Source organism: Amborella trichopoda, chromosome 3 (genome assembly GCF_054954075.1).
Source record: "Amborella trichopoda isolate Santa Cruz 75 chromosome 3, AtrichopodaSantaCruz75HAP2 v2.0, whole genome shotgun sequence".
NCBI lineage: Eukaryota > Viridiplantae > Streptophyta > Magnoliopsida > Amborellales > Amborellaceae > Amborella > Amborella trichopoda.
Genome location: NC_142338.1, coordinates 21,723,546 through 21,742,753, shown reverse-complemented (window position 1 = coordinate 21,742,753; position 19,208 = coordinate 21,723,546). Strand labels below are relative to the sequence as shown.

Genomic DNA, 19,208 nt, shown 5'->3' with positions numbered 1-19,208 from the left:
ATGTATGTGAAGTGTAACTCTCTACTCAATGCATCTCTAGTGTTCGATAACATGCATCAAAGAAACCCAATAGTGAACTCAGCCATGATAGCTGGTTATTCAAAGCACAAGAGGTTCGAAGATGCACAAAAAACTTTCGATGGGATTACGGAGAGAAATATAAAATGTTGGAATGCCATGATTTCTGCGTATTCTCTGAACCAAAACTACCATGAAGGGCTAGCACTTTTCAGGGAGTTGCAGGCTTCTAGATTGGACCCAGATGAGTTTACTGTCTCTAATGTCCTAACCATCTCTGCAAATCTCAATGCACTAGAGGAAGGCAAGCAAATTCATGGTTTTATAGTCAAAAAAGGGTTTGTTTTAGACGTAACAGTCAGTAATTCTCTGATCAATATGTATTCAAAATGTGCGTGCATGGATGATGCTGAACGAGTCTTTGAAGCGATAACACAGAGAGACGTGTATTCATGGACAGCAATGGTTTCAGGTTATGCCCAAAATGGCAAAACAGAAGCAGCCATGAAACTTTTCAATGAGATGCCTCAGAGAAATGTGGTCTCATGGAATGCCATGATAGGGGGGTACCAACAAGAAGGAGATAACATCAGTGCTTTGGCCAAGTTTGTCAAGATGCTTAAAGAAAGAGAAAAACCAAACCAGTCAAGCTTTGTGTCTGTTCTCAAGGCATGTGCAGGCCTTCAGACCATTGAGACAGGCAAACAAATCCAATCATATCTGATAAAATCTGGAACAGAGGCTGATGCGCACGTAGGGACTGCCATTATTGAAATGCATGCTAAATTTGGCGATATCATTAGCGCCCACAAATCTTTCGAAGCCTCTGAGCATAATGTGGTCTCGTGGTCAGTTTTAGTAGGGGCTTACACTCAGAATGGATACATCACAGAGGCAGCTTCTCTATTTCAAGAGATGCCTAAGAAAAATGTAATTTCATATAACATTATGGTCTCTGCATATGTGCAGAATGAGCTCAAAACTGAAGCTTTCTCTCTATTATCCGATATGATAAAGGCTGGAGTAAGGCCCAATGAGCACACATTATCAAGCCTCCTAAACAGCTGTTCAGGTAAGAACAAAACTGGGTTTGGGCTTCATGGGTTTGCAATTAAGATGGGTTTTGAGGTAGATATATCTATTGGAAATTGCCTAGTCACCATGTATGGTGAGCAACGATGCATGAACAATGCATACATGGTGTTTCAGAGCATGCCTCGACATGATGTGGTCTCTTGGACAGCCATGGTTTCAGCTTACTTAACAAATCAGAGGATAGAAGAAGCTCGCCAGACCTTCGAAAGCATGCCCCAACAAAACCTAATCTCTTGGAACACTATGATATCAGGATATCTTCAAGCTGGAAAGATAACAGTGGACCCAATGTCAGAGACCAGCATAACTGTAACTTATACAAAAGACCCATTATCAGGGGCTGAAGATGCCCTAACCCTATTCTACAAGATGGAGCAGTCAGGTATTAGACCAGACAACTTCACCTATAACTGTGCTCTCACTGCATGTGCAGCCATTGGGGCATTGCATCAAGCCTCAACCATACACGCAATCACCATACATAGAGCATACGACTCAGACAAAGGGGTCACCAATGCTCTAATGGCAGCCTACAGTAAATGTGGAAGTCTGCAAAATGCAGAACAAATCTTCAATAATTTGGAGGAACCCGATACGATATCATGGAACACACTGATTACAGGGTATGCTCAGAATGGGCAAGGAAACCATGTATTGGAATTCTTTAATGAGATGCTTAAATCAGGTATTGAACCCAATCACGTAACCTATGTGAGTATCCTCTCAGCTTGTAGTTATATTGGAGAAGTTGAAAAAGGTCGAGAATACTTCGAGTCAATGAGCAGAGACCATGGCTTAAACCCTAGAAGAGACCACTATGCTTGCATGGTTGACCTTCTTGGACGAGCAGGCCATTTGAAAGATGCCATGACATTGATCAAAGACATGCCCTTTGAACCAGATTCTGTTGTGTGGGGAGCATTGCTTGGAGCCTGTCAACTCCATAGTGATCCAGAGCTTGGAAGACAAGCAGCTGAGAAAATACTTGAATTGAATCCCGATAGCTCTGGGACCTATGCAACTCTCTCTAATATATTTGCAGGAGCTGGCATGTGGGAAGACGCAGCAAGAGTTAGGACAGCAATGAAGGGGCAACAATTGCAGAAGAAGCCAGGGTGTAGTTGGATTGAGATTCGAGGGTACAAACAACTGTTTTTAGCTGGAGATAGATCTCACCCACAAAGAGACTCTATCCTTGCAGCACTATCGGATCTTTATATTAATATTAAGGAAGAGGGGTATGCGCCAGAGCTAGGTTTTTGTGTAATTGATATGGATTCAGATGAATATTTGACTTACTAGGTACACACAGTAATGAAAGGACATGGACATAACCAGTTAAGGATATTTATATACACACACACACAAACCCACACACTTATGGAAGGAGCTGGACATAACCAGTCAGAATAGCCACTGCTAATATGAGGAGGGGAGGAACAATGACAAAGAAAGCAATGGTGGCGAAGAAAATAGTGTCATTTCTCTGTGAGACTTTGTCTAAGTAAGCCTGTCTCCTGATGTTTCTCTTCTGTGAAGTGGTTAAGGTCTTTATGCTCCTTCTCAGCTTCTTGCCCAAGGGAAGACTGAATTCACCAATTTCATTCTCGACCAGTTGAGCAAGCTGCTCCCGAATGGTTGGGCTCGTGGAACCTCTATTGCTCTCATAACCTGGAATTGAGATGGATTTGTGAGTAGAAAATAAGTTTTTGAAAAGAAGCAAGAGGAAATTAGAGATAGAAGAAGAGACAATCACAACCATCAGGAGAGCTGGTAGATGTCAGTTGTTCCAAGAGATCCAGTTGAGCACGTGCAGAAGACCCTGTTTAAGATGTTTGAACAAGAGATCAGCTTAAATAAATGTACATTGAATTCCTTTGGAATCTACATGAACTCTTAGATTCTACTGAATTGAACAAGGTAGAAACGTTATTCACCTGATGATTTTTTAAATTGAAATACTGGCTTTATGGGAGGAAATTTGAAATTGAAAGGAGCAAGGAGTGGATATAAGGAATTTTACAAAATCATCTAAACCTGTGTGTGTGTGTATGAAAGCAAGATAAGGTCAAGGACTCCATGCTGTTTTTTTAAAAAAAAAGACAGGAACTCCACCAAGTACTAGAAGGACCAGTTATGGTGTTTAAAGGAAAGAGATCTGGAAGCATGCAGGATAGCTAGCAGAGGCATGGTCTTGATTTTGGATCTATAGGAACAGTCCCACTTTTACATCAACTGTATTCAGGCATTCAGCCATTGTGAAGCTGTTCTTCTTGAGGTTACTCCTCCTCAAGATGAACTTCTTAACATGCTGATAACCACTCAGAACAAAGGAGAAAAGGAAATATTTTTACACTCATTAGATCCTATTTACACTAGTCCGTCCTATCATTCCAGTCTGATCTCCTGTATGTGGTACAAACACAGAATGCCGAGATATCCAGACAAAAGACTTGTTACGCATTATTGGTTAGAACTACAGTTACCCGAATCACTCACTAGCGTAGCGATTCCGTTTCGGAATCTCGATTCCGCATTTCCCAGGACGAAACTTGATTCTGAAAAAAAGGAATCACGTTTCCAAGTTTCTCGAAACGCGATTTAATTTAGTTTATGAATCTTGGTTCCTGGAAGTCTAGAATCAAGATTCCATATCGCGGGCTTTGTGATTCTTAGCTACACAACAATGAGATTCTGCCCATGCGAAACATCGATTCCAAATTTTTAGGAATTGTGAATCCATGTTGTTTGAAATCAAGATTCAGACATCGTGATTCTTAGCTACACAACAATACGATTCAACTTGTGCGAAACGTTGATTCCAAATTTTTAGGAATTGCGAATCCATGTTGTTGATTTGAAATTTTTAGGAATATCTATCCTTGTATTCGAATTCCATAATTTTTAACAACTCTTACCAAGAATAAATATTACTAAAAAAATTTGTTACTTCAAATTTAATAATTTTTGCTAAATGATGTGGGTACTAATGTAATATTATTTAATATGTGATGGGTAACAAGATATGCTACCACTGCTTTTCTTCAAGTAGAATAAGTGGATAAGCATATGAGTTAAGTGCCCTATGGTGTTTTAGATTAAATTAATCATTAAACATCAAAAATTGACTTAAAATTGAATAACTCAATTTTCAAAAGTCAAAACTACATTTAACAAAGAAGAATTTCTCTGTCCTCTGCTTATTTTATAATGCAAGGAAAGGAGCTAGAGGAAGCTCGCCCTTGGTCTTACTAGTTGTACGCTGTAGACGAGCTCCAAGCCTTGTAGGTGAAGGGTTGTTGATAGACTGAGTCCATTGTATGGGATTATTGACAAAGATATCACAAATGTTGACATTGGTAATTGGACTAAATATATACAAACCAAAATTCAATCTTGTAATAATGATAAAATTTAAATATTTTCTAAATACTTCTCACATATCGGAGGGGATTGGTGCGCAATTCCAATATGGGGAGAATCTCGATTCCTAAATGCTGAGAATCTTGATTCCAAGTTTATGGAGACAACGATTCCATAATTTTAGGACTCACATTTCTATATTTTTAAGAATCACGATTCCAATCTCATCGGATCGCGATTCCAAGATCCACTTAACTATGTGGGGTCAAGTGCGATTCCATATAGGTATGAAACTTGAATCCAACATGAAGGGACATTGATTCTTACAAATAAGAAACACGATTCCTATTTTATTAGATTGCGATTCCGATATAGTGCGAATCAGGATTCGTAACTCCAAATCGTACGGACAACGATTCCATGATTAGGAAACATGTGATACATGTGATTCCAAAACGGAATCGAGATTTTCAGACCAAGGTTTTTAGCAGGTCTATTTCCAAACTGAATGACTTAAACTGCCTCTAAGGCTTCAGATCATCGAGTAGAGGCCCCTCCATATCGCACTTACATGATGCTGACAATACATTTGCATTTGCGACATGCTCCCCCAGCAGGAAGACATTAGAGCTGTTTGTCGTCTGCTTTGAGCTGTCTATGTGCCTCAAAGTCAGTATGACCACACCAGACTAATGAGCATTGGGGATGGTAACCTCACAGTCTCAAACCAAGCTAAAAGAATTGGGTTGAGGCGTCAACAACAAGCAAGTACCTTAGCATGCACTTGTGCATAGGTACGCCCTAGAAACGACAGTGAGACGTGGCGGTTGAAAGATTCAAGAGGAGCCTTGCCTGTTGGAAAGGTTGTTTTCTACCATTGGCAGGAAGGCTGACTCTCATGAAGGCAACATTATCTAGTACAATGGTGTTCAATCTTTCCTTCTTCCAAATGCCCATAATGACAGTCAAAAAGTTGGAGCACTTAATGAGGGATTTTCACTGGTCTGGAGCTGTAGGAGAAAACAAAGTTCACGGGATTACTTGGGCTACGATCTACAAAACCAAAACTGCAGAGGATTTGGGGATTAGGTTGGGTAATACTGTGGAAAGGTTTCATGGGCCTCTCCACCTTTGTACTTTTTTACTGCACTGAGGGACTGTAAAAAGGTCAAACTGAAACCCAGCCAATCAATCTTCCCACTGGGTCGCTCCTGAATAGGCACCATCAAACTAAATTTCGACGGTAGCTATTTCAGCAACCCTGGTACCTCAGGTTAAGGGGGCCTGTTAAGACGGTCAGGGAGTAACAATTTCGTCTTGGAAAGGTCGATTTCTATCATTGACAAGAAGATGAACTCTCATGAAGGCCACATTATCTAGCACATCAGTGTTCAATCTTCCTTCTTCCAAATGCCCCTAATGATAGTCCACAAGTTGGACTTTTTTAATGACAAATTTTCTCTAGTATGGGCTGGAGGAAAATAGAGTTCGCCTGGTTAATTGAGCTTTAATCTACTGCCAAGGTTTTGGGAATTAAGTTGCGCAAAAATGTGGAAAGGTTTCAAAGGCCTCTCCACCTTGGACTCCTTACTGCACCGGGGAACTATAACAGATCAAATCGAAACCATCTAGTCAATCATCCCAGTGGGTCGCTCTAGAAACAGCACCATCAACCACTGGGTCGCCCTTAAAAATGGGACCATAAACCATGATCTGCAAAACTAAACTGCTAAGAGTTTGGCGACTAGCTTGGGCAATATTGTTTACAGGATTCAAAGGCCTCTCCAGTCTCCACCTTGGACATCTCACTGCACTGGGGGACCGTTATCAGGTTAAATTGAAACCCCATCCAATCAATCTTCCCACTAGATCTCTCATAAAAATGGCACCATCAAACTAAATTTCAAAATTTGCTCTTTCAGTAACCCTAGTAACTCAGGTACAGGGGGAATGTTTAGGGACAGTCAAGGAGCAACAACTGTCCTGTGGGCATTCCTCACGTTTTTATGTGATACCGATTACTCTCAATTTGAGGGGAGTGTCGCTCTTCATGGGTACAGCAGGGCATGAGCAGGGAACCGGGCCCTATCTAGTACATGGAGGGCTCCATCACTCTCGCCTTGGCAAGCAACTAATCATTAGGTAGATGAGTGAACCCACACCCTGGGCTGTTCGTGGTTGGTCCCATGATGCGCATTGCAACGGGTACCTTGTCGAGGTCAGCATAGCCAGGCTAGTAGGTATTATTCGTGGCCAGGAGATGAAAGAGGCTCTTATGGTGTAGGATGCAAAGGAGCTTGTGAGGACAAGTGCCTAGAAACCTCGGCAATGGATTCCTACACAGAATGTGTTGCCTTAGATCTGTGTGATCTTGGAGTTTGTTGGCTCATTATGACCATTTAACATGCATATCTCTGAGAAAGATTGCACTGTACAAGGAGGAAACCTTGGAACTCCTGTATAAATATTCGTGGTTTGTGCATAGGACCCTAAATTTGCCTTTGTATAGTGCAACTGGAAACTGACTATTTGTTGATTGTGGCACTTCCATGCCTTGGCCAGCTTCGATAGGACAATTATGAGCCCCTTGCATAGGAGACTTGTGGGTCATGGGTCTATTTGATTAGTTTAGGGTTTAGATGAGGTCATATGTAGTCATGGAGCCCCAAGGAGAGGTTTTGGTCTCAATGCTAGCACTATTTTCTAAAGCTTCTTTAAGAGGCTTTTCCAAAGGGTTTTCAAGAAAATAAACTTGTTTTATTTTCTCCAGTTAGCCACTTTGTTTTTTGTGTAATTGGTTTTGTATTTCAAATATAGACCTATTTTATTTGAAACAAAGGGGGAATGATTTCATGTAACGGTTGTATAGTAAAATAATGAAACCACACTTTTAGAAAACCATGTTTATAGCATTTGTATGACCCCAAAAATTGCACATACCCTCTCTTCATCCCAATGGTCAATTTCCAAAAAAATAAAATTCAATTCAACATTTTTATCTAATGATAACAAAGATATCTAAAAATTTTGAAAGGGAAAAAAAATCCTTTTAAGGCCTAGATTTAAGCATCTTAACAAAATGGACGGCTTATGTTAATTGTGCTAAACAAATACTTTGTAGGGTATGTTTTCAAATTTTATTTTTTTGGTGATTGTTCATTGGAATGAAAAGAGTGTATATTTAAAAATTGGAGTCAAACAAATAGCACTAACATGTTTAAAAATTGGAGTCAAACAAATAGTACTAACATGGTTTTTGAAGATTATTTCATTATATCACTATACAACCGTTACATGAAATCATTCCTCTAAACAAAGATCTTTATTTTTATTATAATAAGGGCAAGTTCTACATGATAGCTGTGAGACCAACTTTGCTCTATGGGGAGGAATGTTGGGTAGATAAAAAACAATATACCCATAGATGAGTGTAGCGGAGATGAAGATCTTGAGATGGATGAGTGGCATGACAAGAAGGGATAGAATTCAAAATGAATCCATTCGTGAGAATTTAGGTGTGGCATCAATAGGCGATAAGATGAGAGTGAGTAGACTTACGTGGGCTGGCCATGTGTGGCACCAACCAAGTACAACACCTATTAGGAGGTACGAGTTAGTTCAAGTGGAATGGCTAAACAGGACAAGGGGTAGACCAAAAGATGTGGTTGGAAGTAGTCCGAAAAGATATGGGGACTTATGGCCTCACTGAGGGTATGGCCTTTAATAGAGCAGAATGGCAGACCAGGATTCATGTAGCCGACCCCAATTAATCGGGAAAAGGCTATGATGATGATGAAGACAATGAGATTTGTTATACAAGAGAATCTATGTAGGAGATTTAGTGGCCAACATAAGGGCCCTTGTGGAATACTTGGAGTGTCCATGTGGGGCCCAAATGTTTTGATTTTTGAACTATTTGGACCCCACTAGCAATGGGATACCATGTAGGGGTCAAATGCTCAAAGCAGTTTGGCATGGGGTCCACTAAATCCTCTAAATAAGGCATGGAGCCCACGTGGGTCTCCCATTTCAAGAAATCTTGTAGTGACTGTTATGGGCCCCACACACATTTAAGAAGCCTACGATAATTATTATGGGACTCGTGTCCATTATGGACCCAAGCCAGTCATGGCAATCCCAAGCCCGGGTAAAGAAGGAGGATTGTGTTAGGTAAAACAACCAGTCTAAAACTTTGTCAAATCTTGTCATGAATCCTGTAACCTATAAGCAAAATGGCGGAAAAGGATTCATATAGACGACCCCAAACAGTTGGCATAAGGTGTAGATGATGATGATAATGTCTATTATTGAATCCTGCATGTGGCGATAATGTGTATAATATCTTACTATATTCGGGTGATTTTTCTGCTATAACAATTATTATATCTGGGTGATTTTCTTGCTGTAACAGTCATGCATAGTAGTTGTAACTCCTTTGTATGTTGACCAACATGTATTGTAACCCCCATGGGGATTTGTGTACACAGAGAGCACATTGCCCCATGATTTGTACATGAGTGAAAAAACATCTATAATTACTTTATATTGTGTATGAATATTACTTTATCTTCTCTCTCAATCGTAACATGGTAGCAGGGCCTGAAACCCTATGATACCCATTACCTCTAGTGACCCTAAAATCATGACCTTTCTTCCATCATAGGCTTGAAGCTGTGCCGCTGTGGTGTATCAGCAACCTCGTATTTTCAGAATGATCATCTCGCTTTCCTTTACTAATAAGTAATCCTTTATCCCAAACTCCTTTCAATTTCAGCAACCCCGTATTCCAGCAATCTTATATTTTCAGCAACATTACATTTCCAGCATGATCATCTCACTTTTCCTTTACCAATAACTAAGTCTTACCAATATGTATTGTAAACTCTTTTCATTTCCAAAAAAAACTCTGGATGTTTCTTTTTTTACCCACACAAAAATCCCATAAATATATTTATACAGTTATTGCCCAAGGAAACTAGAAACAGGGATCTTTGTAAACTTTAAAAATAAGGAATTAGTACATCGAACTTAGGGTTTCGAGTTTGATAGAAGGTAAATGTCATAAATCAATCAAAATATTTTTTTGGGAAGCAATCAATCTAACCACCAAATATTAATGATCACTACAATTAACTTAGATAGGACAAACTACTTAGAATGGTCCCCAACTGCCAGAATATTTATAGGAAGCCAGAGAAAATTAGGTTATATCACAAGAAAAGTGAAAGAGCCTCACACAAATGATGCATCTGATGATGAATGGGAAAGTGAGAACTTGACAATAATGGCATGGCTCCTTCATTCCATGCAGCCAAGCATTAGCAGAGGTCCGTTGTTTCTTCGGACTGCAAACGATATACAGGAGGCAGTAGCCAAGACATACTAACAACGAGATGATATGGCTAGGATTTATCAAATGCATCATGACAAGGGGAATTTGTCAAATGCATCATGACATGGGGAATTTGCAACAAGGCGAAATGACCGTGGAAGAGCACTATGGATACTATGGCATATGCAAGAAGAACTAGACCACTATCCACCTATTAATCCCAAATGAAAGAGCCTCGCATAAATGATCCATCTGATGATGAATGGGAAAGTGAGAACTTGCCAGTAATGGCATGGCTCCTTCATTCCATGCAACCAAGCATCAACAGAGGTCTGTTGTTTCCTAGGAGGTAGTAGCCAAGACATACTCAGAATGAGATGATATGACTAGGATTTATCAAATGCATCGTGACATGGGGAATTTGCAACAAGGAGACATGAACGTGGAAGAGTACTTTGGGATACTAAGGCATAAGCAGGAAGAACTAGACTACTATCCGCCTATTAATCCCACTTGATGAAATTAAAAACAGGCCAAGCAATGAAGGATCTTTTACTTCTTAGCAAGTCTAGCTCCTGACTTTGAACTTCAAAGAGTACAACTTCTATAAATTTCCCTCTATTAAATTAGTTTATAACAATGTAAAAGGGGAGGCCAGTAGAAAGGCTATTGCAGAAGGACAAAACTTAAGCATCCATCCTGAAGAATTCAAGAATCATGGAGAAATTCATGATGATTTAGAATTACAAAAGAGTAATTGTGAAGTTTGAGGGTGTTGACCAAGATTGCTTTTTCTTTCAACATGAAAGATAATGGTTTGGTTATCTAGCATGTTAGAAAAATGAATTACTAAAGAAAGCAACTTACAAGTGTTGCTTACAAGTGTTGGTTATTCTTTAACTTGTCATGAAATTCTTAATAATTGCCTAAAACTCTCTCTCTTAAGATGAGTACTCGTTTCCAATGAGTCAAAAATGTTAATTTTCTTAGATGGCAATACCCAAATACAAAAGCATGTATACATGTAGCAGGTAAATTGGTGGCTGATCATGAGGATCAATTCCACCGATGCGTGGGCATGCCTGTTTAAGCAAAATGGAGTGTGGAATGTCCGTAGAGGTAGTCCAAATCAGCAGATTGGTGGTCCAAATCGGCGACCCAGCCGAGTGAATCAATTAACAAAAAAAATTTTAAAAAAAAATTGAAAACAAAAGAAATTGAAAAAAAATTTAAAAACAAAAGGTGGAGCCAGTTTTAGCCAATTCTCTTAAATAACCGGCCAGATCCATCAGAAAACCGGCTAGATCCGTCAGAGAACCGGTCAGAACCAAGCGCTTCGTAGTGGGAACTGGCCGGTTCCCGATATTTGGTGGGAATCGGACCTGTCCCACTAATTAGCAATCTGGATTGGGCAATTCCGATCCAGATCTTCTTTTTTTAAACCTTGGGTCCTCATATTCCATCAACCGTTTGATACCAAAATACATTGATGAAGATTGATGCATACTCATAGACAATTAGTTTCTTCTCTGTTTACCACCAAATCTTTAAAGCAGACATAATAACTTGAAAATACAATGGTAAACCCATAAAAAAATAAACAAATACTACGCAATTGAAAAAGAATCAATATACCCTTTTCCAATAATCATACGAAAAGTTTTGAAACAAGGACATTCATGTCCCACTCTTTTACTACAACTCAGATTTGAGTGATACAAGCACTACCCCAGTCATCTCAAAATACCAGGCTCAACCTAGCTCTGACACCATTTGTAGGTCCATGGAATCAAATACAACAATGACAGAGACAATAATGTATAAAACGAAAATAGGATTGCTCGCTAGGATCTGTCCTGAACAACATAAGGAGCCTGAAGTGCTAATTCAAACCCTCTCGCCCAAACCCCACAGGATGTGAAAAATTGACAGTGGCCAAATCATCACTCTCCTTTCTAACATTCCTAAAGGAAGACCTCCTTTAATAGAGGCTCCACATCTAAGAATAAACCTTTGAAATTTATAGCTTATAGAAGTTGAGATCCAGAAGTGTAATTGCAGCCTTTACTCATAAAAACAGGTAGTGAATTTTATTAGCAATGCCCTCGCAATTAAAACTCCCATTGTGATTTATTTGATTTAGGCCTCTAATGACTTAGAAATATTTTGGATCTGTGTATAGGATATTTCTCAGGACAAAATCGTGGAAATTTGCATATACACAAAAATGGTTGAGTCCACCATGAATGGATTTCCTATAAAAGGGCCTGAGGAGGCTACAATTTCCAACAAATCATCAAATATGGGTTATAATGGGTATATATTGTCTATGAACATGTCAGTGCAAGAGAAACACAAGCACAGCATGCACTATACTAGCACTCATATACGTCTGCCACAGTAGCAGCTGCATGTTTATGCTATCTTTTAGCAACTATTTATCTTGCTTGTTTACTAAAATAAAACCATTTTGTTGCCATTCATGACTGCCCACAATCCCGAATTTTGGTGGGGCATGATAGATTTCCTATTGCCCAATTCCTAGTTTTAGATATTGAGATCCTCCAAAAGGAACTGGATACAGTCACATGCTCTTCTTTTCCTTATTGCAAGCTCCTCTCAGAATAGGTCAAGGTCTCTTGGCAACAATTATCACGCTCTCTCTGTCCACAACATGCTAGTGGACAAACAAGTGTTTTTCTCCTCTCCCTACTTGTAGGCAGCAAGTCTACACTTCTTTTTTTCTTTCAATGGATGGGGACTGATCTTCTTTCTCTCTAAGGGGGACAGCAAGATCGCACTTTGTCTATCAATGGGTAGGCAAGCATTTTTTCTCTCTGCTTGTGAGTTTGTACCTTATTGTGCAACACCCCATTATATGATTGCTTTCGATTGGTAAGCTTTAGCATTACATATTTGGTCCTACTAATATTCTCAACTTTATGTAAGAAGTTTTAAATTATAGCATCTTAAGCAATTGAAGTGTGAGTTCCAGATTTTCCATATTGGATCCACACACATAGTTTCAAGAATAAGACATTTTAAGTAATGTACAATTTAAAATCAATAGTTATTATGCGAGCACCATACTAACCTTGCAATTCTTTTCTTTTTTCCTTTCTCTTTGTATTGCTTTGTTCTCTAATGTTTTCACAATTGAGAGTTGTAGCTGCTATATGTGAAGCATGACACACATAAGAGCAGTACACTGCTTATCCCTGAAGTCTGAAGAATAAATTCAACTTTGAATGCTTACATTTACATAAAAAACAACTAACATCCTCAACATAAGCAACCCAAAAAAGGATGATTTAACAACCACCAACTTAAAGGAAATTAGAATTATGCACATCTTATCTCAAAACAGTTGATTATTCAGTCAACACATCTTCCATTAGGGCAAATCCACACGCCCATGACAAACGGAAGGATTATGACATACTAGTAGACACATAACACAGCCACACTTCTTTTAAACGATGCAAAAGGCAGAAGCCATCAAAGGCCTTGCCTAGACATGAAGGACCCCTAATTAAAAGTCCACTGGCACCTATTTCCTCCCAAGCCTACCAATAATTTCATCCCAGAGGGGTCTCCAGATAACGAGTCACAAGAACTTCTCAACAAGCACTTCCATAGCAGTCAAATATAAGGAACAGTCTCTACCTCAAATCTTTACTGCCTACAGACACCAGAACCCATAAAAGCTTCACTACTCCATTGCAAAAAGTACAAATGGATGTGTCAAGAGCCCAAACTCCACTAGCAGAAAGGTAAACATGCCGTGCTCAGGATGCGCGGAGCATATTTGGCCTAGGCATCCAAGAAACATCATTTGAAGTTATGTTCCTTTTGGAGAAAGAGGCCTCCTAGAGAACTACAATTCTTTAAACCAACAACAGCCATTACTCATCAGTGCATGTCACTTTAAGACGAATTCATCTCAATCTCCACCTCCTCTACTGCCAAGACGTTCAACTTCAATCATTGTCAACCATCACTGTCGCAATTTCATTGTCTTTAATACAATTGATGCCATACACACCACTGCTCTTAATCACTTTATCCAAACTAACCAAGGAACAAGTAATTATTCAAGCAAATGAATTCTGATTTAGAATAGAAAAATATTATGTACCCTGAAACCAAAATAAAGTAAACATATTACACATTGAAGTTATGTTTGCACTTTTTTCCAGCACATGGTGGGAGAACTGTCCAAAATAATTTCTGGTAAATAAATCTGTCATGCTCTTTGGCAAAGGTATCGCAATCATCAATGAAATTTTGATTTATACTCTTTCATACCATATTTAATATTAAAACATGATATCTTGTTTAACTCCAAAACTTAACGGCATATTGGTCATGTAAAAGAATCAGAACAACAATTATTCTCACTTCTTAGAAACGCTTTGCTTAATTTGATACTTAAATAACAAAAAAAAAAAAAACCACTTAGTCAAGTATCTTAGTAGAAAAAAAAACGCATTAATGAAGATCATAGTACCTGTGCTTTCAGAGTCTTCTGAGCTTCCTGTCTGTGCTGTACAAGAAGTCGTGAACTGTCTCTCTAGAGCTGTGGGCTTCAAGAAAAACCTGTGTTTTAAAGAGAGGTTCAATGGACCCATTACTACCACATCTCCCAAAACACACCTAAGCCCAACATTTGTATGGAAAGATATAGGAGAGAGAGCAATAGCTGCAAAATTGAGGACCATGGTTTTCTTCCACCTCTGCAACTCTAATGGTGGGCATCCTTCTCAGATAACGAACTCAATTCAAGATTTCAAATGTGAGGCATAAAATATGGAGTGGTGACGATAATACTTAGACGGAGCTACGTTGGTCACATACGTTTTCAATAATCCACCCAATGTTTTCTGCTTATTAATTGGGAGGACTGCTGAAATAAAAGGTACCCCCTTTTAAAATTATGTAAACCTCAGACACCAATTACTTCATAAATGCCACCACAGGGACCGTGTGATCATTTGTCATTATTAACAAAAAATGAGTTGAAGGATTGAAAAGGCCAACGGGTCCAAGACTCGATTGGAATAGTTTGAAAAGATACGGGCAATTATGTTTTTACGGAGGATATAGCGTTAAATAGAGCATTACGGATCAAGATTTGTATAGCCGATCCTAAATAGAGCCAAGATTCGTATAGCCGAACCTAATTAATTGAGAAAAAAGGCCAGCATGATGATGATGACCAAGAAGTCATATTTACTCGTAGCTATTGGATATCAAATTGGATGGCTTAGGGCCCTGTTTGGCTCCTTGATTCAGATTTCTATGAGTCAATTTTACTGAAAAAGCTTGTCCAATCCTATTTGGTTCGCGTGAAATTGACATTTCATTTAGAATTGAGATTATGTCGGATTCATAAATGCTCATTTTAAACCTAAATTTTAAAAATCTCAATTCTACCAAAATAGGTGGAATTGATATTTCATGGAAATGACCTATTTTTCTGCTGAAGAACAAAAAAATATCAAAATTTTAGAGATAGAAATTATATCAAATTTTAGAGAGAGAAACCATATTAAAATTTAGAGAGAGATACTATATCAAATTTTAGAGAGTTAAAATATATTAAAATTTTAAAAAAGGAAACTATATTAAACTATTTTAAAAAGAGAAAGTATACAAATTTTTTTAGAGAGAGAAAATATACAAATTTTTTAAAGAGATCATATTTAAATTTTAGAGATATACACTATCTCAATCTTAAGTTTTAGCGAGAAAGTATCTTAAAATTTTAAAGAGAAAAACTATATTAAATTTTATAGAGATGAATGAACTACTTAAAAATTTTAGATAGAAATAGCTCAAAATATTTAGAGAGAGAAGTTATCTCAAATTTTAAGTTTTAGAGAAAGAGCATCTTAAAATTGTGGAGATTAGAAACTATATCAAATTTTCGATACAGAAACTACCTGAAAATTTTTAAAGAGAGAAACTATCTCAAAATTTAAATTTTAGAGAGAGAAAATATCTTAAAACTTTAAAAAGATAAACTATATCAAATTTTAGATAGAGAAAGTATTTGAAATTTTTAGAAAGATAAACTATTTTAAAAAAATAGATAGAAAAACTATCTCGAATTTTAAATTTTAGAAAGATAAAGTACATTAAAATTCTAGAGAGGAAAAATATCTTAAAATTTTAGAGAGGGAAACTATATCAAATTTTAGATAGAGAAAGTATTTGAAATTTTTAGAGAGAGAAAACTATTTAAAAAAATTTAGATAGAGAAACTATCTCAAATTTTAAGTTTTAGAGAGAGAAAGTATATTAAAATTTTAGAGAAATACGCTACATGAAAATTTTAGAGAGAGAAACTAAATGTAAATTTTAGATAGAGAAACTATCTCAAAATTTAAGTTTTAGAGAGAGAATGCATCTTAAAATTTTAAATAGAGTACCTATATCAAATTTTAGAGTGAGAAAGTACCCAAAACTTCTTAGAGGGAAACTATCTTAAAATTTTTAGAATGAAACTATCTCAAATTTCAAGTTTTAAATAAAGAAAATACCTTAAATTTTAGAGAGAAAAACTATATGAAATTATTTAGAGAGAGAAATTATATCAAAAGTTGTATAGAGAGAAACTATATCAAATTTTAAGTTTTAGAGAAAGAAAGTATCTCAAAATTTTATGGTATAAATTAGGATGGTAAGCCCCACAAAAAAGTGTATATTTTAACAAATTATCTAGATCACCTATTTCGCCTTAAAAATAAGTGTTGATATATCGGTAAGATCTATACCAGTTTTTGAATTTCAAAATTTATTTTTGCGGTTGAAAATTGATTTTAGTACTATGATAGAGACTTCCGTTGTCAAGATTGCTTTTTAGGCAAGGATTTGTGGTGAGGCTTTATTTTGTTTTCATAAAGCCTCGGCATTATAGAAACTTAATAAAAAAAAAAAAAAAAAAAAAAAAAAAAAAAAAAAAAAAGAGAAAAGAAAAGAAAAGAAGAAGAAAAGAATTGACAAGAAGGAAGGAAAAATCCTCGTTACTTATCGAACTCCCCTTAGTGGATTTGTTAGGCTGTCTCAAAGTCTTCACTCCTCCGGTGGTCCTTTTAATAAATACAATAATTGACAAGAGAACATTATTATGTTATTTGTTCACCAAGTGCCCATCACTCACGAGCATCCAGTGTTGCAGCCATGGCGTCCAATGACCATGATCATCATCATCACCATGATCATCATCATCATCACAACGACCAGCATGAGTAACCCCTCTAAACTTGTTTTGAGTTTGAAAATTGCTATATGCTTTGAGCTTGTTTTGAGTTCGAAAAGTGATATATGCTTTGCTGGTTCTTCTCTGCCCATTCATCTATCTACTGTGATGTTTCTTTCTTCTGATTTTGTTTATGCGGTCAGTATTTCTTCTTTGTTCATTTGTGTAGAGAAGTGGCATCATGCGTTGGGCCTGATGGGAAGGTGTATCATTCACATGATGGGTTAGCCCCACATTCACATGAGCCCATCTACTCTCCTGGTTATTTCACCACAAGAGCACCCCCTCTTGATACCAGAGATTTCAAGGAAAGAGCTTTCACTGTAGGTATTGGGGGCCCTGTAGGCACTGGGTATGTTACCTTATCATTCTTGTCTCTTGGGTCTTAGCCTCTTTGTCTCTGTCTCTAGTTATTTTATGGTTTGTTTGAGGAATTCTTTTGATATTTGAATTGATAATTCTGCCATGTTTGTTCCTGTTGATTTATTTTGGTTTTTGGGTTTCCTTTGTAGTGTATTTGGTAGGACCATTGGAGTGTAAAATGCATTTGTGTTATTAATGCTGGTTTCTTGACGATTTATACGAGTTTGATATTTGAAGTAGAAATAAGCTTAGGATATTATTCACATATATATATATGGAACTTTCATGTCTTGGATATGTACTAATGGGTCATTGGTGTGAACGACACATGAATATGATATCCTTCTTGTTATGGTAGACAGTTGCATTAACATAGTTGGGATCATCAATCTTTAGGGGGTTTTATGCAAACCAATTCTTTCAAATTTTTATCCTACCATAAAGAAAGTTAGTACGAGATTGTGATAGTAGATACACACAAAGTTAGTATGAGATTGCGCTTCCACTGGTGGGTTTCCTTTATGGGGTCACACCTCCCACCTATCCAGGTGCATTCTGTACACCTTTTTCGAGAACTCGTATAGAGTGACTTTCCCTGCATTGCTGCAGTTCTTCTATGCCAACGTAGTCTCCCTTATCGAGCTACCTAGATGTTAGGTCTTACAAAGCAAAGGCAGTCGTCCATAGATTTGTTGACCTAAGCCAGTACGAGAGTGCCAGTGAATCTGTCTGTGGACTTGTTTTTAGTTGCTTGCGAAGCGCTTAGGAGGAGCTCTTAAGAAAATTATAAGATACTCTTGTTTTATTCTATATTATGTTATTTAAATCTTTCTTTAAAAGTAGTATAAGGGTAGATGCTGATATGGTGGCTGTGCTATTGCCATTTCCATGTGTAGTCCTTAGATAGATACCCAATGCTAGTTGTTATTAACTTATGCTATCTTCTAGTACTCTGCATACCCTAATTTGAGAACTAATAGTGATAAATTGGTGGAAACTTCAAAGCGCATGGGGTTGATCTGGTCGTGTCTAGTTTAGGATTTCATGTTTGTAAACCTGAAGGTTTTGAAGGTGAAGTTATTTGAAATTCAAAAATTTGACTTGGAATGAAAGGGAGTCTGTTTCAAATTTTGGATTTGAGTTGATTTTAACTTGCTGGAGTCATGTGGACATGAAATTTAGAGCATTTTAACCCATGTCACAACGGATAAGAATATGAATGTCGGTATCCAAGAAGATGTGCTTGTCAGAAATCTCAACCCAAAATTGGTTTTTATAAAACTATACATCTATATATCATCTAGAGTGAGTGCGAGTTGGGATTTTAAGTGACATTAAAGACCATCGTATTAAAATTCAACAAAATATAATTTAATAGAACTGTGTAAGTTTCTAAAGTCCAGATTTGTGTGTCATGTCATTGGTGTCCAAGGTACATAGATTTTAACTGATAATGTGTAAGTGAATGTACGCGATTATTTGTATTAATGAGAGCAATAGGCTGGAAAGTTTATTGTCGTAATTGACTGTAGCATTTAAGCCTCTTTATATTCAAGTTAATCACAGTAATTGGTCGTGACAAGTTAGGTTGAATAAAGGAACATAATAATAAGAAAGCAGTCGATTTTCCCTTGATTGTAAATTGGTTGAATACAAATCATATAGGTCTTAAGACTCCCCAAATAGGAGAAATTGGAGGAAGTCTATCGATCAACCCCACATTTGTAACAAATTATGGAATCACTTTGGGAATAAAATTTCCACTTGATTTTC

The 19,208-nt window shown here is 37.4% G+C and overlaps 2 protein-coding genes and 1 non-coding gene across 6 annotated transcripts in view; 2 read left to right on the top strand and 1 right to left on the bottom strand.

The window, feature by feature from the left end:
* Window positions 1-2,415, top strand: LOC18437243 (pentatricopeptide repeat-containing protein At2g13600). Its single transcript, XR_016050982.1, has one exon. It is a non-coding gene; the product is annotated as a pentatricopeptide repeat-containing protein At2g13600 (transcript).
* A 76-nt stretch (window positions 2,416-2,491) lies between these two features.
* Window positions 2,492-14,439, bottom strand: LOC18437242 (myosin-G heavy chain-like protein). The gene is made up of 3 exons (XM_088860354.1): window positions 14,319-14,439; window positions 2,873-2,935; window positions 2,492-2,784 (listed from the first exon to the last, which is right to left on the bottom strand). Exons 1-3 carry the CDS (start codon window positions 14,437-14,439, stop codon window positions 2,492-2,494), a joined length of 477 nt encoding a protein of 158 aa, XP_088716480.1.
* A 2,328-nt stretch (window positions 14,440-16,767) lies between these two features.
* UREG (urease accessory protein G) overlaps window positions 16,768-19,208 on the top strand; it is a 52,543-nt gene continuing 50,102 nt past the window's right edge. For 2 of the 4 annotated variants that reach the window (XM_011626204.3, XM_020669099.2), the window contains exons 1-2: window positions 16,772-17,061; window positions 17,242-17,424. In XM_011626204.3, the coding sequence (XP_011624506.1) occupies window positions 16,994-17,061; window positions 17,242-17,424 (251 nt within the window). In that variant the 5' untranslated portion in view covers window positions 16,772-16,993. Of the gene's footprint in view, window positions 17,062-17,241; window positions 17,425-19,208 lie in introns of all 4 variants that reach the window. The other 2 variants (XM_006847456.4, XM_088862263.1) reach the window with 2 other exon arrangements.